Consider the following 25,814-nt stretch of genomic DNA (forward strand, 5'->3'; position numbering starts at 1 on the left):
CTTAGAGTTAGGGTAGTACATTAGGTTGTGGTTGGACTTGATGGTCGTTGAAGCCTTTCCAACCTGAACAATTCTATGATTCTATATCTGGTACAATATATCAAAGACTATAGGCAATGGAAATCTAATAAAAAGGTAATTTTCTGGCTTGCAACTGGAGGAATTATTTATTTTTTGAGTCCTTTGGAAAAACCTACTGCCACAATGGAAGACGTCTGTAAAAGAGCTGGAGATATATGTAATACATAAAATGTGTGGTATGCTGGGATTCATGAATCTGCAGTAGTGGGTGCTGGGAAGTTCTCCAGTGCCACCTGCACAGGACCTTGTGGTTTTAGCAGTGTATGGGACTCTGCCATATTTCTGCTTCTTGTGTTGCTTCATAATCAACTTTCGAATTGTCTCTGCTTTAATGGGAGAGATTGGAGGTAGTCTGCTCAGAACCTGACTGATGTAGGAGATACAGAGTCCTCATGTTCCATGGGTGCCACTGCCTGGTAGGGGTAGGCAAAGGGGGGCTCACAGGGCCATGCAAGCTCCTGGGCTCTTAGGCTATAATTTAACAGATTACAGCTATAAACTATATATCTCTGTGCTATTATAAAGCGAGCAATGCCTTACTGCTTGCCTTGGCTGCTTCCATGCCACTTAGATTCATGATCCTTGAGGTCCCTTCCAACCCTGGCAATTCTGTGATTCTGTGATTCTGTAATCCCTTCTGCTGGCAAAAGTGTAGTGTGGAGAACTGGAGTGGATCCAGCTAAAAAGTGGGTAGTCTGGGGTTTTTGTGAAGTTGCATAGCACATGGCCATTGCAATGCTTGTGCCACTGAAGATGGAAGAACAGCAGAGGGGGAAAACATGTAGCCACAGCAGGAAAATGCAGGACTGCTCTTTCGATGGGAGCATTGGCTTGAACCATCTTCAGAAGGTTTGTTGAACATTACTATATTGTTTCTAGAAGGTAGGAAAGAAATGCATTGTGGAGCACTGTAAGAAATGGTATTGAGCAAAAGGTCAGGTGAAAGGAAAAGAAAAATATAAAAATATAAATATCATTACAAATGATATTCCATCTTGCCAGGTTTTGCATTTTGTCAGTCCTCATTTTAGGAGTTTGTTGTTAAGGTTTCTGATGCTTTTAATCACCAGATAAGGCTGGCTCTGTGGATTTTCTTACATTGTAAAGCTGCAAGTGTAAGCAGAGGGGAACAACTCAGAGGGGCACAGTTTGAAGCTAATGGCCTGCTCTAGGGGCAGTCACCTCGTCTGTGCCGATCTCCTTCAGATTGCTGAGGGCAGTAGTGACACCAGGGGACAGCTTGTCTTCTTCTAAAGCTGTCTGATCTCAGCCTGGGATCATTCCTCCACGCTTCCTTAGCTGCCCACACCTGCCCAGAGCTATTCCAGCATCACCATGTCTGCAGTCAGTAGTCCAGCAGATGGAGCAAATGGCTGAATAAGTGGAGAGAAAAGCAAACCCTGGTAACTTAATCCTGTTTCAAACGTCACTGTTTGCTATCTGTTAGTTGCGTATTCCAAATGTTATAGCACAATGCACATTACAGATAGAAAACAGAGTATTTAGAAACTGAGCAAAATGAAACTGAGAAAAGGATGAGCAATTGTTGAATTACTCTGCACCAGTGCTAATGACCAGGTCAAATGCTGGTCCTGCCTTCTCTGCTGGGATCAGAACAGCAGTGCTCTGTGCTCTGGGTGTGGTGGTGCTGGGCTGAGTGTAGGCTTTAGGGATCCTCAAAAACATTCAACTGGCAATGCTGTTGTTCCTCGTGCTGATATTGAGCTCTCAGTGTGGTATGAAGATCAAAGTTTAGTTCACAGCAGGATTTTTCAAAGGTTTTGGGGCTGCCATTGCAGCTCTGAGTCAAAGAAATGGGCCTCCAGCACTCAGCACCCTGCACATCCATTATTGTAGCAGCCGGAGACCTTCTGGGCTGTGTTTGCCTGTGCATTTGTACATCTTGCACACTTAATAGCTCACTGCTGAATGAGCGTTTCTGTGGGTTTTAGGCAGTACATTCAGGCTGGTGTCTGCCTCTTATTATTCTGCACACGTTTTGCATGGTGGACAGTCACTGCGAGGCAGGCACGGCCAGATTTACAACAGACTGTCCATGGCTTTGATGCAAGGCTCTGGGTCCTGGATCAAACTAGAAACTGGGACAAAGCTTTAAGTGGTTCAGTCTGTGCTCACAGCTTCATGGCCAGCTCTTCACCACCACAACTGAGCAGCTTTGTCCTCCAGCAGCATTTTCATGGCCTTATGAAGATGTTTGGCTGTAAGAAATTAGGAAATGAGTGCTGTCTGATATTAAAATTAGCTGCTGGAACAGCTTACATGCTTTCAGTTATGCTGTTTTCTGCTTAGGGATGCTACTGAAATGCTGGAGACCTTGTCCAAAACAAGAGTTACTGCTCTCTCAGTGGTTCAGTGTTGTGATGTAACCTTCAGGAAGGAGGTTTAAATGCTATGGAAATCTTTGAGATGTTCATATTTCCAGTTAGCAGAGTATTCTTCATTTTTTGAAGGTCCATCTCCTAGTTCACAACAGAAGTTTTAATGCCAGTATGGCCATGGCAGCAAGGCAATGAAACCTCATTTAGGAGCCTGCTGCACAGGGGGAAGGCTTTGTCGTCTGTGGTTGACAACACTGGGAATGGAAGAAGCAGCAGCAAAGGACTGCTCCGTAAAGTGACACTTCCACTGGTAGTGCTGTCTCTTTTCAAGCTGCAGGGCTCACAAGTTGATAATTTTCACACCCCTTAAGTCACCCTAAAAATAATGTTAAAGTGATACCTGTAGTACTCTCCTGTTATTTTTACACCATTGCATTACTTTTCAGCAGGGGATCTTGATGTACTTTATAAAAGAAGGCAAGTATTATCATCCTGTTTTACGCTTATTTAGGAGTGTCTTTTGGAAAGAGCAGAACAGGCAAAGGTGACAATTACATTTGAATGATCTGTGGGTCCCTTGATTTAAAGTAAGTAGATCTGTTCTCCTGCCAGTTTGAAGTGGGCTGTATTAAGTCATCTGCAGTGAGCAAATCGTATAGGCATACCACTTACTGTACTGTATTAATTAGTTACTCTATTGAAGTATCCATTCTAAAATACCAAATTCTGTTGACAAATATAACTCTGGTGACAGACTGTCCTCTTTGTTACAGCTGTCAAGCCTCCCACCCCACCTTCTGTCCAGCCAGGAGAGGACCAGAAAGCAAACAACATAGTCACCATCACAGGTATCTCCTTGTGCCTGTTCATCATCTTTGCCACTGTTCTCATCACCCTGTGGAGAAAACTCTGCAGAGCTCAGAAGTGCAGCACGGCCATGCGTCGGAACTCCGTCCATTCCCCTGGCTTCCGAAAAAACTCTGATGAGGAGAACATTTGCCAGGGCAACAAGCAGCGAGACAGCTTCACTGAAGGAGGGGATGCCCCTGTTAACATTCCTCTGACCTACAGGCGAAGCCTTCAGTTTGCCCAAGAAGACAATGCCTCTGGAAGTGAGAACTTTCAGCCAAACGCCCAAAAAATAATCCCTCCGATATTCAGCTACCGCCTCGCACAGCAGCAGCTGAAAGAGATGAAGAAGAAGGGCCTGACTGAGACCACCAAGGTGTACCACGTCTCTCAGAATCCCCTCACGGACACGGTTGTCGGTGCCACCACGATGCTTCCCCTGAGTGCAGAATCCCAAGAGGAGGGAGTGGCCAATAAATTTAGGATCAAATCTCCATTTCTGGAGCAGCCAGCCGGTCAGCCCAAATTCCTAGGAGAAGGCTGTAACCCGAGGCTGGATTTTCCATTCTCCCAGGCCAGTGCTGCATTGAGCCCCACCCAGACCTTGACAAGAAGAGCTCATTTCAAACACCCGGATAACAGAGGGGAGTTGTCTGAGAGGGGCTGTCACAGAAACCCTCAGTTTAGAAGAACAGCCAGCTTTCACGAAACAAAGAAGGCCAGGCCTTTCAGAGAGAGAAGCATGTCCACCCTCACCCCCCGGCAGACTCCTCTGTATTCCTCCAGGACCAGGATGTGGGACCATGGCTTGGAAGACAGGACGCGGCCAAAACTGAGAAACACAAACCCAACCTCTGAAAAGCTGGATCAACCCCACGGCGCTGCGCCGATGTGTGAAGCGCAGGGCCAAGGCACGAGAGGCCACCACAGGGCGTGTCCGCCTGTGAAGAAGCTGGACCTGATCGCTGATCGCCAGCATGCCGGTCAGGACAGGGCCCCTGAAAAGCCTGAGCCCAGCAGGAGTAAGCGGGGCCCTTCACCTAACCCCAAAGGTGCGTGGCGGAAGGAAACGAGCTCTGCTGGCAAAGAGAGTTACCAGAGAGGCCTCGCTGTAAGCCCTGCCCAGTACCGAAAGGACAAGTGCCAGAGCTTCCCAGTGGACCCTGAATTTGCCTTCTACGATAATACTACCTTTGGCTTAACAGAGGCAGAGCAGCAAATGATCGATCTCCCTGGGTATTTCGGCTCGAATGAAGAGGACGAAAGAAGTACTTTAAGTATTGAGAAGCTTGTGATCTGAGGGACTCGGTGCAACCTCATAGGAGGGGCATGTGCGGGAGCGGGTCTGCAACACCTGCTGGATTCTGCTGAGAGGAGCAGTGGGAATTATGTTCTTCCGCTTGGAGAAGGAGGGAAATCTGAAAGTCTGACTTGCAGGAACGCATTCCTATATAATTACTAGAAAGTACTTTCATATAATTATTTTTTGTATGTGTGTGTTTAAAAATATGCACATGATACCCTGGGAATGTTCGTATTAGTGAAGGTGTGAGACAGGAGTAATCCACTGGGTTTTGTTGCATAAAACAGTCACCTTTCATGCTTCAGACATAACGAATCCCATTGATCTAGAGATTTTCGTCTCGGGAAAACCTTCTACTAGTAGATGATGATGTCCTAAGAGATCCGTTTTCCAAACATCTGTCCTAATTAGTGAATCATTTCCCATTTAGGAAACACAAACCCCAAGCTGTGAGCAATTTCCATCATTTTTTGTGGTCGTTATTGAGCTGTGTTGATTGGCTGTAATTGCTGAAACATGTCATGTGTTGATGCTTCTCTTTGCTGGTTGGGTAAAAGTGCAAGCAGTGCATATTGCACATTTGAAGAGAAAATGGAGGGGGTATTTTTCATCATTCAGTGCTTTGATATTCTCTTTCTACCAATATTTGTAGCAAGAAAATACAGTGATGTGCAGATATTTGCAGGAGATGGTAGAAAGGAACATGCTGGTTGGAGGAGCAAAGAAAATTATTAAATTGTAGCCCTGAGAAATCTTAGTGGAGTGTTTGAATAGCCATAGTGGGCAGTGGGAGCAGTCTGATTGCCCGCCCATTCAGTGATCATCATTGCCTTTATTGAGCAGTTTATTTTCTGTGTCACTTAATTGACAATAATACTACTACAGCAAGTTCAAAATAAATTATGGACAAACCCAGTGAAGAACATATTTATTTGGTGAATACCTGGTTGGCAAATCAAAAGGAAAAAGGCTTGACAACATCTGTCGATTCCCAGAAAACCTGGAGGTGAAATGCAAAAGTTACATTGGTGTTTTCTTTTTCATGCTTTAAAATCAGGAATTATAAATTGTGATTACACAGTGCTGCAGGAATTCAGAGCTGGGTCGAAACCCTGACTGACAGCAGAGACAGAGCTTGGGCCAGCGAGAATGACTCAGGGTGTTTGCTTGGCATTCGTTGGAGCAGCCGCCTCTTCAGAGTCTGCAGGACAAGGGGAGTGCTGCTGGGCGCAACCAAGGAAAGAAAAGATGCTGGCAGCAGGGGATGGGATGAGAGAAGGTGGGTTCAGGCAGAGAACTGTCAGTCTTCAAACACCCCCATAAGCAGCCTGATCTGTATGGCAGGGCTCGCTGTGCTGGAAGGAGGCAGGATGTCAGCATTTGGCCGCCAGAGTTGGGCTTCACAGCCGATGGAACATTTTGCAGCTGCGGCTGGAGCTAGGGGCCTGAGTGACAGGGTGCTGAGTGCAGCCTCTTCCCAGAGCTGCTCCAGCACAGCAACGTGTTCCCATCAGCTGTCAGCTCAGTGTGCTGCTTACAGCAGTTCAGAACATGTCCGCGCTTGAGGACCAATCCAAAGCTAATCAAATGTAACTGGTCTTTAAATTGACTTAAATGAGCTGGAAACCAGATCTCTAGAGCAATTACCTCTTAGCTCACTTACCACCCCTGTGCTAAGGTAAACTTGGCTGTGTGAAGCGCATTTGCCCTGAAGCAGTGATCTGTCAGCTTCAGAGCTACAGTGCGGCGAGATGTATTTACAGTCTTGTAAGGCAGGAGACCCTGGAGAGATGGATGATCAAATGTACTGCACAGAAACATTCAGGAAGCCTTAATAAAACCTTCAGTGGGAGGTATTTGAGCTTGACAGTAGCCCTCAGATCAAACTAGTCCTTGTCTAGTGCCATTTTACAGTATTTGTTAAGATTAAAAGGGTTCTGAAACACTCAATAGGGTTTGGTTTAGGTGCTGTGGGGTCCTGCCCAGAGTCTTCTGACTCCTGTGTCTCCAAGCGGCTCCCAGCACAAGAAGGAGGCAGCTCTGCTCTAAGCCAGCTGCTGCTTTCATAGAATCATAGAATGGCTTGGGTTGGAAGGGAATTCAAGGATCATTAAGTTCCAACGGGCCTGCCACAGGCAGGGCTGCCAGCCATTAGACCAAGTACTAGATCAGAATGCCCAGGGCCCCAATCAACCTGGCCTTAAAGCTTTCTGCTGCCTCTTCTCAACATCAGGCTGCCTCCGGTGACTGCAGTGCATGAGGTGGACATCACAAATCTAAAGCATCAGTGAATGAATTGTACTCCCTTCCATCCCAGGCTGACAGATCTTGACCCCATTTTCTGTCTGAGAAAAGCAGCAAAATACCAGTGCTGACTGAAGGCAGTCCAACTATAATGGCTTTGGATAATGGACTCCTGAGGCTTTATGGCTGTTGGAGGATTGGACTGGGTAACAGCTGTAAGAGTAAGCCCTGTTGAGTGCTTCTGCTTGGTTGTTTGGCATCAGATGGGTTATTGGCTGCTCAGCAATCTGTCAAACCTCTAGTGCTGGCCCTTTGGTGGTGTTGCTGATTTCCAGCATGCAGAGTTGAGTTTCACCAGTTGGCTCTTTACTCTGCTTCCCTAGACCTAAAGAATGAAGGCTGAGCATCATATGCCTGCCAGAAGGCCTTAATAAAACCTGAATTTGTTCACATTTCTCTGTGCCTTCTGCCTAAACAAAAATTGCCCTTCCTGCTCTTGGTATCACACCACTGGCTGCCTCATTATATGACGTGCAAAGGGATTCCTTACGTTCTCAACATACAGTTAAAGCTTTGCACTGCTTTTACCATTGTAAAATGCAGAAGGGATCAGTTGAGTAGTTGGAATAGATGATCTTTAAGGGTCCCTTCCAACTCAAACCATTCTATGATTCCATGATTCCATAAAATGAAATATTAAGTGCTGGTTGTTAGCAGGTCTTTCTTCACAAGGGCAAGCTCCCTGCAGACATACAGGTGCAGGTTTTTCCACGTGGGCCCACACCAGTTCTTGGGAAGAGGGCAGTAATGCAGTCTCACCAGGCCTGGATTTCAGGAGAACATCTCCCTGGAGCACCAGCCCTTTGCACACTGGCATTCACTTTTGCAATCATTGGGATGTCTAGAACAAGTGAGAACAGGATTTACCTCCTGAAAAAGCAGGGGAATCAAACCAAATTATATACTGACTATTCATATGTCTCTGCATTGTCTCCAGGACAGTCTGAGACATAAAAATTAAATTTACTTTGCAGACCCCTCCAAACTACCCAGGACAGAAGGTACCTAAGTACCAGGGATAACAAAATAATGAAATTCCTGCATTATGTGCTTTCTCATCCAAACTTCTGTTCAAATTCCTACTGTTTAAAAACAGATACAAAGTGTTAAGTGCTACTCAGATGGTTTTATTTCACACTTATGGCTATATAATACAAATTATAACGTGTATTGTTCTAAAAGCAAATAAATGAAAAATAACCTGTTTAAAAAAGTTGTAATTCAGAAAAAACAAAAAGGCTCATCCTACAATACGGTAGTGAAATGATTTGCATCAAGTTGATAATACTGTTTGTTTTGACTTGTTCTCAACAACTTGTGGAAAATAAATTTTCAGTATTCCATCTCTTTCAGTCATTTATGCTCTTTTATTTCAGTCAGATGAGATAATGAATGCACTGTGCCTCGTGTTTCAATCCCTTTCTGCATTCTAATTCCCCTTCGCTAAAGAAAAAGTCTTACAACAGGTTTGGTGGGGCAGTGACACAGATTGCCCATAGAGGTGGTGGATGCCCATCCCTGGAGACACTCAAGGTCAGGCTGGACGGAGCTCTGAGCACCTGATGGAGCTGTAGGTGTCCCTGTTCATTGCAAGGGAGTTGGACCACATGGCCATTGGGGGTCCCTTCCAACTCTAACAATTCTATGATTCAATAATTCTAAAGTGGTCTGGTAAATTACATGAGAACATAAAGATGGATCATGATTGCCTTTATGAAGGCAATCTCAAGGGTATCTGTTCTAATCTTAAATTTAGTAAAATCTGCCTTATTCAAATCTGAGACTTAAATATAGTTACCAGCATTGTCTATGATTGCATTAGCACGCCCCAGTATACTGTAGAAGTGGCTCTGCAGAGCAAAGCTCTGTGAAATGCAGCATCAACATTGCCCATGCTGTGGGGGCTTACTTTGAAGTAGTCTTACTTGAAAATAGTCAGGTTGCTTATTAGCTGTTGGAGAAATCCATCTTCTGGCTTGGTTTCACATTCTAGGTGTGTTCTGAAACTAAAATGTAGCAATTGGTGACCATAGAGAGTTGCTTAAAAACATGCTGCTAATCCAAATCAAAGCACTAATGAGGGCACACCAGATGAAGTCCAATTCCTTATCACCTCATTGTTTCTGTTATCATGTTCTCAGGCACTGACCATCACAATCAAGATACAAAAGACCTACCCTTGAGGAGTACAGGTAGCTAAATGAATGTGCTTGATCATTCAAGATCCAAAGAGCTTTTCAGAAACACTCTGCAGTGAAGTCCCAAAAACTGCTGAAAAAGGAAGCTGTGGTTTTCTGTACATTTTTCATTAGATTGTTGGCTGGCTGTCCTCAAACAACTCACAACTCAGCTAGAAGAAACAGCTGCAACTACAGTTACCACAGTGAAGTTTTGACAATTGGCAGCAGCAGCAAGCTGGCTATTAATTTACAAAACTCTTTTCATCTTATACTTTTTCACTTTTCAAAGCAGCAGATTTCAGCTGCCCTGACCATCCTCACCATCTCCACTCTCACTGTCAACAAAGAACGGAGACCTGATTTTCATGGCCGAGAATTTGAGCGAGTACCACATCCCGTGCCACGTAGACCAAACAATGCCATTGTCATGGGATCCATTGTACCTTCCTGTTTTGTAGTAACGTCCATTGAGGTTTACAGCGTGGCACCTTGGAACAATGTAGGGGAGGGAAAAAGGAGATTATGTTTAGCCTGGGAAGACGTTGTGTTATTATAACAAGGTACAACTTTCACACAACATACGTTTGGAAATACCATGGGTGGGATTCACTGACAGGTTCAGACACTAGACATCTCTGTGATAAACTAGATATCTGATATCCTACTACTACCTATGGAGAACTGGTTAATGCAGTCAGTGGAGCCAAGAGAAGTATGTGGGTCATCCTAAAGCAAACACCTACTCTGGTTGGATAACACAACCTGTTGGCTGCTTTGAATGTACTGACCAGGGTTATGATTCATTTCCCTGAACAGAGAGGTTTGTGGTATGCGTCGGCTCAGGAATAGGTAATATGCATTAACACCTAAAAATGCAGATGTCTTTTAATCAGGTTGAATCTAGCTATTGATGTACACTTTTGTAGCTCCACTGACTTCAATTTGTATGCAATGGGGGCTTAGACTAAACAAAAAAAGAGGTCTGTCTTGCACTAAAGTGTAGAAAAACTCCTGATGGTGGGATGTCTATGCTTCTGAGGCTGGTGAACCCTATCTGCTTTTTGGGGGCATACCCAAATGGAAAATAAATCACCAGGAAGAGTAAGGAATAGCTCATCCCCTTTACAAGTGCTATAAAAAACTTGTGCACACTTCCTCTTGCAGTGTCTATGACTATTTTCTTTCTTAAGATATAACCCAAAGCACTTGCAAGGAATTTTCAGTCAAGCTCTTCTTCCAAGTCATTCCCCCTATAGTTTTATTCTGGCCCATCTTCTTCAAATGAATGCAACTGACCTGCTTGGCTTCATAATGAAAGTAGCAGATTGTTTTCCTGTTGGTATGAACATGTCAGATTTAGCTGTGCGAGGTGGCATGTGCCAACAGCAACCTCCATCTGCTGCAAGGCAGGCAGGTCCTCTTGGCAGAACTGCCACCCACACCCTGTTCACACTTCCAAAAGCTGAGTAGCATCAACTGTTTTCCATACCTGTTAAACCACCAACCACCACTGCTCTCCAATGCACAGTTGCCTGCCAGGAATCGATCGTGATCCTTGTCAGATGTGGTGAACTGCATCCCTCTGTGAGAGGCTGACCACTGATCCTCAAAACTGCTCCCACCGGACAGAGCGTCACCAGCATTACCAGAGTAGGTGCCAAACCATAACCTGTAGTTGTCCTGCAACGGGATGTGAAATGTGTCTTTGATTTCAGCTCATATTTTTGAGATCAAATTTTCTCCGTCCACTGTACCCCCTGTCAAATAAGTGACCGTTGAAGTCACAGGTGACTTTTGGCCTTATGATTTACAGAATATCAGAATGGTTGAGGTAGAAAGAGGCATCTGGAGACCATCTGGTCCCTGCTCAAGCAGGCTCCCTAGGGCATATTATGTAGACCTGTGTACAGACAGCTTTTGAGTATCTCCAAGTAAGGAGACCCCACATACATTTTGGGCAACTTGTGCCAGTGCTCTGTCACCCATGCAGTAAGAAATTTTTCCTTGTGTACTGATGGAGCTTCCCATGTTTCAGTTTCTGTCCGCTGCCTCTCATCCTATCGCTAGGAACCACTGAGAAGAGTTCACCCCATCCTCCTGGCACCCTCCCTTCAGGTATTTATGCACATGGATAAGTTCCCTCCCAAGACTCCTCCAAGCTGAGCAGGCCCAGATCCCCCAGCCTTGCCTCTTATGAGCAGTTCTCCAGTCTCTTCATCATTTTAGTAGCCCTTCTATTATACTAGCACTGACACAAAGGGCTTCAGGTTTTATTGATTTTCATGAATCATTTGATACACTATACAACAAGCTGGAAAGCTTTGCCTGGCTCATTGATCACAACACCTGTTGCAGGAAACTGTGCCAAACAAATGTTTTCATAAACTGGTCATGGTTCAACTAGAAAAGTCCTTAGCATTTTTCTCTCCTCTAAGACCTAGAAGTCATCTGATTTTTAGCCTAACGGACCTGTCCTCTTAGGAATTCTTGATAGAACTGTGTACAGCTAACAGTTCTGAGAGTCCAGCCTCTACATTGAGCAGTTTGCTGTCTAACGATAGAATGCAAACATGAAAGTACAGTGATCTGCCTGTCCTTGGTCTTTCTCTGCCCCTGGCACTTAGTAGAGGATTGATGCTGAAGGCTTACACTGTGTGGATAAAACAAGAAGTCATTGTTCTCTCCATTTCTTACCTGTTCATTGGTGAGCTGGAAGTTTTCATATACTGCATAACGTCTTTCCCCATGCCAGTCCATCAGGTCAATCTTTAATGAGTTCTCTCCTAAGCACAAAGTGGACTCCTGTTAGATGAACTATCTCAGGTGAATTGGAAAAATCAATGGAGGGAGAATACTTGCACCTCTAGCAAGCAGGTCATAGATGTGGTCGTTGCCCAGCCAGTATTCATCATTCTTGCCCTGGAACTTCCCAAATCCCAGTTTGTAATCATTCCACTTCCTGCAGTAACACAAATATGAATTTCAGCATATGGGGGCAACAAGTATCAGTTGGTGATACTTGCAGTTTCATATATAAAATAGCCTTGGATGAATAAAGTGATATAGTGAAGAATCTGAAAATGAGCAGAAGCTGCAAACAAAAGCTTCTGGATGAAGCTGGAAGGAAAATATCTGGATCTGCCTTGTGTTCCTGTTTCACTTAAACCTATTTTTAATTCACTGACCACTCTCACTTCTGTTTCTTTGCAAAGTCACTGCTTGTGGCAACTTGTCCTTTAAATATACGTACTTATTTTTCACCAGAATCCTGTAGCTTTGTTGTTCTTAAGATAAATCTTATGTTATTACATTCTTCTAATCATTTCAGTAACTTAAAACCTCCTGTTATTTCTGTGCTGTCTTTGATATTCACATATACTTCCTGTGTACTGATATTTCCAATTTAATTAACCCTGTCTTTATTCCCTCTCTCAGGTTGTTTGTGGGGATTTCAAATCTGCCTGAGCTACTTACTAGTCAATGCTACTCCTTAGGATGTTTTTCACTGACATAAATTCATCTTCGCTAAGAGTTGAATTACCATGGCTAGATAGCTACCCTCCTCTGGGTAGGCTAGCTTAGAGCCAGTTGATGCAGCTTTACAATGGGTTGCACTTGATTTAAGAGACATGCCCTAAAACTCTGTGTGCTATAATTAATCTTCATGGGGACATTTTTTTCCAGGTAAAATACTTTTTACCATAAGGGCCATCAAACACGGGAACTAAGGGGCATTTGGATAGTCCTGTTCACAATGCCCTTTAACTCTTGGTTAGCCTGGAGGTGGCCAGGCAGTCAGATGATCCTTATAGGCCCCTTCCAATTGAACTGCTTCATACAAATATGCATGCACATACACTCTCAAATGCAGACAACCATGGAAAAGGTATTATAAGTCCATCTTGAAAGTGGCCTCCTGTTACCAATATATACCCACACATTGCCCTAACTCAAAGAGTTACCATCATTATTATGTTGTATATCCTGCTTCTCAATCCTTGAGTTTTGCCCCCTGGTGGGCACTGGGGGTCTCACTGAAGGTTCTGTTGATGGGACCTCAAGGCACCTACCTGTTGAAATTCTCTCTGCCATTACTCCGTCGCTGAATTACAGTCCATCCACCGCCATCAGACATGTCGCAGTACACCAGGAAAGGCTCTTGGTCTGCCCTGGGCCTGACTCGGTAGTAGCCACTTTTGGTCTTCTTCCTATTATACACTGCAGAACAATCTGGGCAGAATGGAATTGGTTTGTTACATGAGGGAACGCAAAGGGGTATGTGTAGCTGAGAGAGGGCATCGCTGAGAGAAATAGGACAAGGACCCTTGACTGGCTTTGCAATGCCTGCAGAGCCAAAGCAGACAGGTCAGAAAGGTGTTAGCAATGCTGACTTCCAGAGCAGGGCTTTGGAGCCTTGGGAGTCATTCCCAAATATTCAGTGAGACGGGGACAGGTGCAGCTCAGGTGGGGCTACAACGTGTGGAATGTGGGAGCAGGGCTGGCTCTGTCAGCAGGTGCCGTGCAGAGACCAGGGAATGGCATGGGCAGTTGGCTGGGCCCAGCTTTCTGCATACTTCAGACTCCCAGAACAATGCAGATCCAGCTTCACTGCAAGTGGTACTAAATTTCCATGTGGAAACTTAACCTTGGCTGTACTTTGGACTGGATAAAGGCCTAAAAATTTCTAAAGCTAGAGGGTGAGTTTGCGTGATCGTCTCCAGCAGGGATTCATACTTTTAGTGTAATGCCCATCAAGGATAAAATCATGGCCACAGTCTATGATTCAAGTTATGACAGTATTATCAAAGTGACAGCAAGAGATGGAGCATGCCTGTGTATTACCACACAACAGAAGTGATGAAGAACAGGGATGCTGGTTTCTTTCAGACAGGTTGCAGTGCCTGCATCCCATCTTCTCCTCTAGCGCATGTCTAAAGCAGGTCCGATGGAAAAGAGCTGCAACATGCTTTTTCCTCTGCACCGGAGTCTCTGGGTGAAAACCCAGCTGCAGATAGCTGGGTGGTAGCTGCATGATGGCTGCCTAAAGCTGGGCCAGGTGAATCCAGCCCCAGGCAAGCCTTCTGGCACCAAGGCCACAGGGCCACATCTTGCCCTTCTCCTTCCATGTACCTGACTGCATGTTAAAACACAATCCACTTTACCATTTTAAAAGCTGAATAAATTTTTAGCAGGAATAAAATGTGATACAAGGGACACTGCAGGAAGTACTAAACTTTTCTGCAAGCTGACATTTCCACATATACTAATGCAAAATGTACCTTGGTCATAGACTATCAAATTTCCACTGGTTGTGGGTAAAAGAGCCTCATGCTGCATGCTCCTGTTGCCTGAGAAAAGCCCACTTTTTGTCCTATGATAAGTGTTCTCCAGGATGTCCTTCAGCTGCAGTTCATATAAGTAAAGCAGATCTTGAAGATGTTTTAACCTTTGCCTCAATTTATTGTTGTCTAGGAGGCAAATATCGTTTTCCTGTGGTGGGAGAAAAAGTAGATGAAAAGAAAGAACAAAAAACACATTTCAATCAGTGATAGGAACAGAGGGGCAGAGGGGGAATGAGTGCCTGTCTCCTCTTAACCCTAACACATTGCTCTGCCTCTATGGATCAAGATGATTCCATGGCAGTCCCTCTCTAAGCAGTACGAGTCCTGCAGCATGGGCTTTTGAGTTGAACCCAGTGAAAAGTGATTTCTTGCAATGGTCTTTCCACTGATCTGAGCATTGCAGAATATCATCAGATATGTGGAAAATTACTTTGGACAAAAGTCATTCAGCTCATTTAAGGAAATCAAAGGGAGTTTTGCAGACTATGAAACTGCTCAGGGTAATAAGAGCAGAAAATCCTTGCTCTTGCACTGCAGCCAGACTAAACCAGTGAGGTACAGAAACATCTTGTAAAACTGGAAGATAAAAGAGCTGAAAAGCAGTGGGCCTACTAGGATAAGTGGAGTAACTTCAGAGCTGCATTACTATAATCAAGACCACAATCTGTGGTCTTTAAGCAACAACTGTGGCTGTGACTTTAAGCAACAACCTAGGCTGTGGCTGATGTTACTCCATTAGTTACATCAACAGAACAGAGCAAATTATCTTTCAAGACAGCCAAGAAAAGGTGTGCATAAGAATCAGCTGTTGGTTTTGCTCTGAGCAAGCTGGTTGAAGCAACACCAAAGCAGGCCCAATTCTAGGCATGAGAGAAACAAGCAGGACAGCAGATTGCCTTGTGTGCCAACACATGCTTGCCCAGCCGCCTGCTTCTTTTCCTCCACTTGTTTGTTTTCCCCTGCAGAGGAGTGTTTCCAGGTTGGAGCCACACAGGAACTTGCTGTAGACAGCTCTGAGCTCTCCTCTGCCAAACTCTGTACCTCTTTGAGCTGGCCCAAGACTGATTTGCTCATCAGATGAAAACAGATTGCTTCAGACTATGTCTAGCTCCTCTTTCCCTGCTTCTTAAATTGCAATGAATAAAAGAAGACCGTTTTCCCTGAGGAAATGGAATGGAGTATTTCTTTACTGGCTGTAAAACTGTAAAATCTTTTTTTTTTCTTCTTTTTTTTTTTTTTCCCTTGAAAGGGCTTTTTTGTTGTTTGCAATTCTTAGCAATGTCAGTCCAGCCATGTGGAGGGTTGCCCAGCCCCTAATGCTGTGAAACTCTTGTTATCAGCAAGAGTAACCTTCCCTTAGATGTAAGCTCCTGCAGTCCCACGTTGTCTGCAGGGGACACCTATCTCTACGTGACTGGAAATGATAACTCACTGGCATATCACAGAGAGGCTGTATAGACACTGGTTGAGACATACGCACCGAAAACCTGGGTGCAGGTGAGCCAAAGTTGACCAGAAGGAGCAGCAGCCACCAGGACATCAACACACTCATCTCTTATCACCTGAAAAGAAGCATTGACAGACTGCACTGTTCCTTAAGTTGCTCTCACAGCTTACCCCTTCTCCCCTACATCACAATCACATTTAACTGCTCAGTAAGTGCTGTAGGTTTGGATATCTTTTCACAAAGAGTGGTGAGGCACTGGCACAGGCTGCCCAGGGAAGGTGGAATCACTGTCCTTGAAGGTGTTCAAGAAGCGTGTAGATGTGGCACTGAGGGACATGGTCAGTGGGCATGATGGGATGGGATGGGATGGTGGTTGGACTAGGTGATCTTAGTGGTCTTTTCCAACTGTAACGATTCTGTGATTCTGTTCTATTTGTTAAGGAGGTAACTTGAAGCCACAGACAGGACAGAATGGGAGAAAAGGTGCATGCGAGGGAGAAACTGAAACATCAGTGCAGTGTGCTGACATGGAGACCTAGGGTTTGGTCCAAGCTTCTGCTGCACTGGAGGAACAAAGCCCCAGTGAGATGCTCCAGCAGCTTCTGCCCCCTCTCTCTAGCGCTCACGCACATGGGAAGTTACTCAGCATCTCTCCAGAGTGCTCCCTGTTAGAATAGATTGTCAAAACTACAGTCTGTGCAGTACTTACTTCCCAGAGATAACAGGAATTTTGCCTCCTGGTTCAGTGAGCATATGGATTGCCCTTCTGAGGTCCACAGAGCTGTCTATTAGTACGGGAGCTGCAGAGTGGGCACAGAGTGGGCGTGGGATGGTTTTCAGTGGGGTTTTCAGTTTTTCACTGGGGAAGTGGCAAAAAAACCTCTGCTGCTGTTCTGCCCCAGCATACAGACAGGGCTTTGGGCTGAGGCTCAGCTAGAAAAAAACACATAAATAACCACCACTGGGAACATGCAGCTGAGTGCAAGCAAACGGTACAGATTGTTCATAGTGTGCCTGCATGGTGCACTTAAAAAAAAAAAAAAATCGTAAAAGAATAAAACAAAATCTGAAAAATGAGATAAAGTAACCCCCTCTTCACATCTGGATGTGCTGCAAAAAAGTTGGCTCACCAGATCTGCACTCCCAGGACTTGCTTTGCTTTAGCTGCGACTCTAGGAGCAGCTGCATATAGAGCTGGCAAAGCTGCTGTGACAGGGGAGCTGCCTGAAAGCCAGGGCCAAGGCAAGCCAAGAGAACTGCCCTGTGGAAGTCACCAATAAGAGACATGCAGGTGTGAGCTCTGGCATGTGGCATTTTTTCAGATGACAGAGAAAAGAGTTCAGAATTATAGAATGGTTCCCCCTGAGCCCAGGACTGCTGGTACTTCTCCTTCCCACTGCCCTGCTGCATGCTGCCATTCTGTCACTGAGATCAGGATCAGGCCCGGTGCAGAGAATGTGGGTGGAAGCAAACAGCTAACAGGAAGGATGGATTGGAGCAATGACTACTGAAAAATAGATAGCGAAGTCTGGAGGGGAAAAAAAAGTGACTTTGTCTATGCCTTTATCAACATATATTAAATCCACATACCTGCAACTCGCCTTTCCTTCAGACCTCCTCCTGATATGAATATCTCCCTTGAAAGTCAACTGCAAAATAAAGTGATCATAATCCTGGCTTTCTTTCTGAAGGCTGAGTAGATTTTCCTTTCCAGATGGCCCACATCAAGGGCTCAGAAAAATGTTTCACTGCAACAGGCAGCTCCACACAAAACACATGCAGTTTTACACTAACCCTGATGTATCTGTTGTTACCCAATACTGCTCTTACCCTGCAGCCTGACAGTTAGAATAAGGAACAGTTATGTTTCTGTCAGTGGTGCTCTCCAAATGAGAGTGACTCTGCTGGTTGTGCACCATTACCCACCTTATCTGACCGTGGAGCTCAAACAAGACTGACTTGCTGAAGTGTTTATATGAATCACTCAGACTAATGCTCCCCATGGGAGTTTTATCTCATATTTAATATGGCCGGGCTCATTTCAGTAAGCCCCGCAAGGTGGAATGAATGCAGCCTTTGTGGTCGGTGTTTCTTTAGCTGTTTGATCTGGTTTATATGTAAAAAGCACAGTGCAGCCGTAATGCCGAAAGAGCTGAAAATTTGAACCAAGAAGTGAATGCAGGGGTGTTGAGCAAGATTTGATATTCAGCTGAAATCTCAGAGGATTTACAGTTGTGTAACTCCTTGGAGCTGGATGATCAGATTTGATAGTTAACACAAACAAGGACATTTGTGGAAGAGAGAAAAAAGCAAACAGATGAGTGCATCCAGTTGCATTATGGCCAAGGAATTAGAGATTATTTTAAATACAATAGCAGAAATGCTCCATTTTACAGGGCTGAGGTCAGAGGAGGGGCGGTGGGGCCAAAAGACAAGGTATATAAGTAAGCCCTTCATAAACTTTTCTATTACCCTTCACTAAACAGGACTTTACAGCTCTTACAAAGTACAGGAGTGATGTTTATTTCTTAAAAATTCAATTTGTCTTCTTCATCAGGAAGCTGACCCATCTCACCGCGAAAGGGTTATGTAAGCAGTGCTTTTCTCACCACTTATTCACTACCTTTGTTTTGAGGCAGGTTTTTGAGGCTGTTTTGGATGCCTCTGAGCACATGGGGTCTTTGTGCTGTTCCCTGGGGCCGTGTCATTCAGCTCTTCTCTTGCTTTTATCCACGCTGTCCCTTTCTCAGCTTGAGCAAGTCAGAAAGTGCTTGAGATGACACACACCAAATTATGCTCTTGCCTACCTGGCCAGCATGCATGTCCCCTCAACCCATGGATATATCTTGTTCTGGATAGAGAAGCACAATGGACTCCAGTCAGCAGCAGCATCGTTAGAGCAGCATGGTCAGCCATAGGTGTTTGCAGCGTCCTATGGGGGCCATCAGACCCCACATCTTCAACTCCTGCTGGTCCCTGATAAGATGGGGCAGTGGGGCTGCAAATCTGGTGGGGGAAAAACTCCTGCATGTATGTTAAGTGACTGTCATTTTGTAGGAGCAGAACTGTCATTTTGTAGGAGCAGAACTCAAAGTCCAACCCTTCTTCAGGGACCCCCAAATGCCTTTCAGAGCCCAGAGGCCTGGAATGCCCATGTTCTGTTCAGGGCTCCAGTGGTGATAGGCTTGACAATGTCTGCATGTGAAAACCCCGGTCAGCTGCAACATGTTCCTAGCATACCTGTTTCATGATGAATTTATTTGCCCAGGCTAGAAGAAGAGTCAGGAATACCTGAAGTACTGGAGAGAGGTTGCCACGAGGTTGAGTTCCCATGAGGCAGCTCTAGCAAGGAGACATGTTCCTGCACTGCTTCACTGGCCCTGAGGTAAAACGACCAAGTCATCGTACAGAACGCGGACAGTGTGAGCAATAAGGCGTCCTCACAGATGCTGAAGTCTCTAGGCAATGGGACTGTACAATTTTTTTTTTTTTTTTGTCTGAAATACACGTGCTTCACACACATACTACAGTGCAAATTCCTGTTTAGTTACTTGGAAGGAGACCAAGTTCCCTCTTCATAAGAACTCAGTGATCTTGTCAGCAAATAATAGCCATTTCATTAACTAAAAACTTCCCCACCCTGCTTTCTTCTTCCCTGCTTCCAGCAAAAGTACGTAGGTGCTGAATAACAGTCATAAAAAAACTACATACATTAAATGCACAGCCAGCACAGCAAGAATGTGAAGCAGTGGATAAAAGTGAACAGAGGAGCTCTGGGACAACTCTGGATATTCCTGCAGCTGTGGTGTGCTGGGCTCCCCCAGAGCTGCTCAGCATGAAGACATGAAGATGACACCCGAAGGACATTCACCTCCCCCTAGGCATGAATAGAGAACATCATTGCTGCTGGAAGACAGAGGTGGCATCCCCAAACTCTCAGGACAAGTTTTTCTCCCAAACAAATTCCTGGCTGTTTGTTCTTAAAGCAGTAAGGAAGAAATGAGCCAGCTGCTCCAAGGCTTCAAAGGAGTTACAGCCTTGAGGTTTTCACAGCAAGACTCTGGCTACCTACCCGCACCCTAGGAAAATTCAGAGTAGTCCAGAGCCAGCTCCAAGCAAAACAGCTCATTTGCACTGAACCCAGGTGCTTTATGCATTTGCCATTATTTCTGTGCCTCTCCATCACTTCCCACCTTCCATGAACATCTTGCCTACTGGAAGAGACAACAAACCAGCTTTCTTTGTAGGCACTGCAGGTGTGGAGGCAGCAGCAGCCTGCAGGCTCTCAGTGAGCCAGCTGCTATGCATTTTCTGGAGGAATGTGGGCTGCTAGGGTTGTTTTTTTTTTTGAACAAAGTTAATTTATGAGGTCTGAAACAGGTTTTTGTTTGTGTGTTTGTTTGTTTTTTAAATCTAACAATAAAGGACTTCAACAAAAGTATGATAAATTTAAAACATTGTGATGACATCAGCCACTGTAGTTTCAATCTATGAAATAACCGAAACCAGGACATACGTATTAAAAGTTTGTGGTTTGTTAGCAAGGAATAACCACAGAAATCTATGCACAAAGGAGTAATGGTGGCAGACCTTGAAACATGCCAGATCTGAATGTTTTGATAACGTTCAAAGAGCAAAGACATAATTCAGTCTAAGAAGCCTATATGCAGCCTATGAGTATCTAATGGGTTGATACAACAAACATAATTAGTTCCTAAGCCCCTGAGGGCAAGCACAGGTCTGAGCCCATCTCATTTACATCAGGAATAGCTGTACAAAAGCGAATTAGTCACAAGGCCAGAGGGAACATGTGGATAATCTGTGTGATCTCCTACCTACCTCAGGTCAGAGAACTCCCCTGACCTAATTCATTCCTATTTGAATGGAAGCATCTCTTTGAGAAAAAGATATTTTGTTGTAAAATATTCGGTGTTGAACAACAAACCACAGACCTTTGCATGATCTTTCACTGCTTAATTACTCTCATTGTTTATTATTATTGTTATTATTATTTGCCCTGAGTCAGAATCTGCCGAGGCCCATTCTCCAGCCTTTTATTCTCATGATGCCTTACTCTGTGAGCCCTCTTCTGCCAAATTTGTTTTTCTCTGCTTAAAGCCAAGCAACTATGAGCTCTTGCCTGCCTCCAATTGGGAAAAGCAAGAGCAAGTTCTACTCCTAGGCGGATTCCATTCAGAGTTGCTTAATGCAGAACACATACACAAAGCCGCAAAGAGTTGGCTGGTGTATGTTGGACTCAGAGGCTTTACTGAGTGGGTAACAAGTACTCCTCTGCCTATATTTGGGATCCTGATCTGCCCCATTAGGAACAGACACAGGCCAGAACAGCCCAAGGCATGCCAGAAGCCGAACAGCAGATTCTGAGGACCTCTGCAGTCCAACAGCAAAGTGCCCCCAGAAGCTTAATATCCTGCTGGATTAGGCAGCTGCTAAACAAGGATCTTTTTACATCAAGATTTTGATGCTCAGAATCTGCTTTCATCCCCTTTTGGTTCCCTAGATGTTTTTCTGGAACTAGTCTGACCAACTGTGCTAAGTCATCCCTTATCTTGGATAAGTTGGATAGCTTTGAGCTCTTAGACTCAGATGTGATGAGCTACACTTTAGTTGTTTGCTCACGTCATGGTTCTTCCTTTTTCTTTTTAGAGTTATGGCTATCAGGACTAGAGAACTGAGAGAACACGGGAGCCAAGTAGCTCCAGCAGTGCCCTTAGCCTCACATCTTTCCTGTTTGTGGATCTAAGAATCTTGTTATGCATTTTGCCACAGAGACATATGGAAAGACTACCTGCAGCTTATTACTCCCTACTGCTAAGCCAGGTTTTTTCAGTTACTTGTTTTCACAACACGATCACTGGTGCACTGAGTCTGATCTGCCTTTCTCTTAATCACTGAGTCAGGATGGCTGCGATTTGCAACACATGAGAAGTTAATTGAGAAATGCTTATGAGCTTTATGACACATACACACATTCCTCATTCAAGTGGCTAATGTCTCTCAGTGACAGTGAGACTATAAGATGACCAAGAATTTTTTTTCTGAAAGATGTTGCGTTGTCCTTCAGGTCTGCAGGCTGCACCACCCTGAGGTCCTTCGTTGTGAGACTGATGGTGCATGTATGGAATGCAAGCTTTTCCTTCATCTTCTCTTACCAAATGTTACAATTTAATCAGTGTTTGGCAGCAGTTCTTGTAACTGACCACTTCTCCAAGCTCTGTGTCAGCTGAAAATTTTATCACTGGAGGTTTTTTTCATGGGCACGGTTCAAAACAAAACAGCCCAACACAATATTAAACAAAAGACAACACCCAGTCCCTGCAGAATCTCTTTGGGAATGAACTGCTTAAGGATTGTTCTCCTTTTACAGTTATTTTAAGATTAGTGTGCAAGGTTTTCATTAAAGTCGTGTGAACCACATTGATTTCATGTCCTTCAAGCTCTGTAATCAAATACAATATTCTAGCCAGGCAGTTGTTCACAGAAGCAACAAAATACCTGTGTTTTATCAGTAAAACTTGCAGTCTTGTTTTTGAAATATCAATTTATTTGACAGGAATTATTTTTCATAATCCCGTGTTGACTGGCACTAACTATTATAACTATCACTGAGCTTCTTCAATATTCTATCAATTGAAGCTTCTGTCTACTCTTCTCTCATTTTCTGAGAGCCAAACCAACAGAGCTAGCACCATTAGGTCATCTGATCTATCTGCTTTGGATACTGGCACAGAATTGATCCCCCTTCCCCTCTCACTATCTCCATATTTCTGTTTTCCCAAAACAGAATAAAAAGCTTGTTACTTTTCTTGGCTCTCTCTCTTACAAGTATCAGATATAAATGATCTGTACCTACATATCTTGATGTTTGTCAAGTTAAGAGATTCAGCTTATCATGCTTCTCTGTTATTTTTGGGATTTAAAATGTCATCACCTCTCTGAGATACACACACATCATCTTGCTCCCACCCAGTATAACTGGATTATTTACTGAACATTTCGATCTTTTTTTGTATTTTGTTGTCAATTCTGCTGTTTTACACCTATGAATAATCATCCAGGGATCAGAACTGGATTCTGAGGGTTTTTTAAATGTCAGTATCATGAGTTTTAAACAATGTCATACAATGAAACTGATTTACAAGACTTGAATTTAAAAACAGAATAGTTTAAACACTTCTTTTTTATTTTCTGTTTCATGAACCTTGGGTCATGTTTATACATCTTTCTCCACCAGCTGAGAGCTAGAAAATCAATTTTTTTAAAAGCTAAATGTGGTGTTTTTACTTTAGCCTTCTGACTTCAGAAGTCGTAGTTTTAAGAAAATAGATTGACCATCAGGAAACTCATGAAGATATATCAGAGATGGCAAACCTGCTAGAGCTATAGGATTAACTGCACTGAAAGCAACAGTTATGGTGCAATCACTGGCAATAAATGAGAAAAACTGTTTGTTTGTTTGTTTGATTGATTGATTTTTATTCTAAGTGCATCTGCATCCTCTAGGAAGTTGTTATATTTTTGGCCCTCGTATTCAGTCTGAGTGCCAAACTGGAAGCCTGCCAGCCTCCATCCCCTGCTTGGATTGATCGCTGTAGGTTGTTAGTGTAAAATCCACTTCACAGTTAGGTGCTTACAAGACCCAGGAGATAGGATACCAAATTCCCAGATCTGCATACTCTTCTGTGATACAGTCTTCCCCATAAAGGTGTTCCACAGCCACAAGATCCTGCTGAAAGGAACTCACAGAATCCCACAGGGTCTGCAGGATCAAACCTGTACCAAATGACCTGCTGTATGTAAGGTTATTTTCAGAGTTAAGAAGTTAATCTAATGCTTCTTCTCATCATCCAGCTTAGTTTTGATCCATGTTTACCTGTTTCTCTAATTATTTGAATACCCAAAATGTATTTAGCTCATTGCTGACTAGCACAGTCTGTAATAATTACTTTTTCATATATTTATAGACCTGAAGGGGAAACTACTTATTCTGATGTCCAGAAATGTTCCACTTTCATAGACTTATTTTTGTTAAGGTTGGAAAATATCACAAAGATCATCTAGTCCAACCACCAACCCATCCCACCATGCTCACTAATCCATGTCCCTCAGTGCCACATCCACACGGTTCTTGAACGCCTCCAGGGACAGTGACTCCACCACCTCCCTGTGCAGTCTGTGCCACTGCCTCACTGCTCACAGAATCACAGAATCACAGAATCACAGAATGGCCAGGGTTGGAAGGGACCTCAAAGATTATGAAGCTCCAACCCCCCTGCCACAGGCAGGGCCACCAACCTCCCCATTTAATACTAGACCAGGCTGCCCAGGGCCCCATCATAACTTGCCTTTAACACTTCTAGGGATGGGGCATCCACAACCTCTCTGGGCAGCCTGTTCCAGCACCTCACCACTCTCTCTGTAAAGAACTTCCCCCTGACATCCCACCTGAATCATCTGCATAATTCAGGCAAAATACTGAAAACAAAAATACTGAAGCGTTCAAGAAAAGCTTGTCCAGCAGTCCCTTACTCAGTGCTTGCCTTGAAAACATTATTTCCTTCTGCGAAGGCCGCTATCCCCAGCCCCACCTGCCTGTCCAACCCTGCAGCTGTGGAAGCAGGCCACAAGCGCTCTCCTGGAGCTCCCTCTGCTGCTGAACGTGCTGCAAAACGCTGTAAAAGGGCAGAGCTGGCCTAAGCGTTAGCGAGAAGCAGGTTTCTGCCACAAAGTGCTCATGCTAACGGGCTGCTTGTAGATTACTTGACTTATGGTAAGGGAGCAGCCATGTACCACGTGCTGCTTCGCAGGATTCTCGGGGGAGGACTGATTCAGCCCAACTGCACGGGCTGAATGCCACAGAATAACAGAATTGTTGGTGTTGGAAGAGATCTCTGCAGATCATGGAATCCAACCCCCTTCTAAAGCAGGTTCCCTGCAGCAGGCCACAGAGGTAGAAGTTCAGACAGGTCTTGAATATCTCCGTTGAAGCTCAGAAAGCAAATGGTATCCTGGGCTCCATCAGAAGAGGGGTGGCCAGCAGGGACAGGGAGGTGATTGTCCCCCTCTACTCTGCTCTTGTGAGGCCCCATCTGGAGTACTGCGTCCAGGTCTGGAGCCCCCAGTACAGGAAAGACAGGGAGCTGTTGGAGAGGGTCCAGAGGAGGGCCACAAAGATGATCAGGGGACTGGAGCACCTCCCTATGAGGACAGGCTGAGGGAGCTGGGCTTGTTCAGCCTGGAGAAAAGAAGGCTGCAGGGTGACCTCATTGCAGCCTTTCAGTACCTAAAGGGAGCCTACAAACAGGAGGGGAATCAACTCTTTGAAAGGGTAGATAACTGCAGGACAAGGAGAAATGGTTTGAAGTTGAGGAAGGAAAGATTTAGGTTGGATGTCAGGAGGAAGTTCTTTACAGAGAGAGTGGTGAGGTGCTGGAACAGGCTGCCCAGAGAGGTTGTGGATGCCCCGTCCCTGGAGGTGTTCAAGGCCAGGTTGGATGGGGCCCTGGGCAGCCTGGTCTTGTGGGAATACAAGAAAAACTGTTCAGAGCAGAAGCTGTGGAGCAAGATAAACAGAATGAGAACCAAGGACACCTCTAGAAGAAAAGAGAATGTCTCACGGCTCTGATTGGATAAGCACCTGTGTGAACATTTGAAGAGTGTTTTGTAGAATGCTTTGCTCACATGTAAAGGTGGATGGGAAAGTTGTAGGGGTGGATGGGAAAGCTAGAAAAAGAAAACTTGTGAAGATATATAAGTGATGTGAGAACTTGTAATAAACGATTTGGATCATTCACATCTGAGTCCGTGCATCAGACGCTGCATGGTCTAGTATTAAATGTGGAGGTTGGTGGCCCTGCATGTGGCAGGGGGGTTGGAGATCCATGATCCTTGAGGTCCCTTCCAACCTGGGCCATTCTGTGATTCTGTGATTCTGTGAAGGAGACTGCA

General features: G+C 44.6%; 2 protein-coding genes across 6 annotated transcripts in view; one reads left to right on the forward strand and one right to left on the reverse strand.

Annotated features, from left to right (window-relative positions):
- Positions 1–7,876, forward strand: part of THSD1 (thrombospondin type 1 domain containing 1) — a 29,483-nt gene extending 21,607 nt beyond the window's left edge. For both annotated transcript variants that reach the window (XM_031615687.2, XM_090132467.1), the window contains one exon: positions 3,194–7,876. In XM_031615687.2, the coding sequence (XP_031471547.2) occupies positions 3,194–4,569 (1,376 nt within the window). In that variant the 3' untranslated portion in view covers positions 4,570–7,876. The remainder of the gene's footprint in view (positions 1–3,193) is intronic.
- Positions 7,877–8,319: 443 nt separating this feature from the next.
- On the reverse strand, positions 8,320–25,082 carry LOC116244149 (fibrinogen-like protein 1). 4 transcript variants are annotated; one of them, XM_090132548.1, is made up of 9 exons: positions 19,137–25,082; positions 17,436–17,494; positions 15,879–15,960; positions 14,336–14,546; positions 13,127–13,286; positions 11,918–12,015; positions 11,751–11,839; positions 10,546–10,736; positions 8,320–9,544 (listed from the first exon to the last, which is right to left on the reverse strand). In XM_090132548.1, exons 3-9 carry the CDS (start codon positions 15,948–15,950, stop codon positions 9,355–9,357), a joined length of 1,011 nt encoding a protein of 336 aa, XP_089988674.1. In that variant the 5' UTR covers positions 15,951–15,960; positions 17,436–17,494; positions 19,137–25,082; the 3' UTR covers positions 8,320–9,354. The 4 variants fall into 4 exon arrangements, with proteins under 4 accessions (XP_089988674.1, XP_089988671.1, XP_089988691.1 ...); XM_090132545.1 differs by having other exon boundaries at positions 18,653–25,082; XM_090132565.1 differs by having other exon boundaries at positions 15,879–16,645; positions 18,653–25,082.
- Between the last annotated feature and the right edge of the window lie 732 nt (positions 25,083–25,814).

This window comes from Phasianus colchicus, chromosome 1 (assembly GCF_987193195.1).
Source record: "Phasianus colchicus chromosome 1, bPhaCol1.hap1.1, whole genome shotgun sequence".
In the NCBI taxonomy this organism is placed as follows: domain Eukaryota; kingdom Metazoa; phylum Chordata; class Aves; order Galliformes; family Phasianidae; genus Phasianus; species Phasianus colchicus.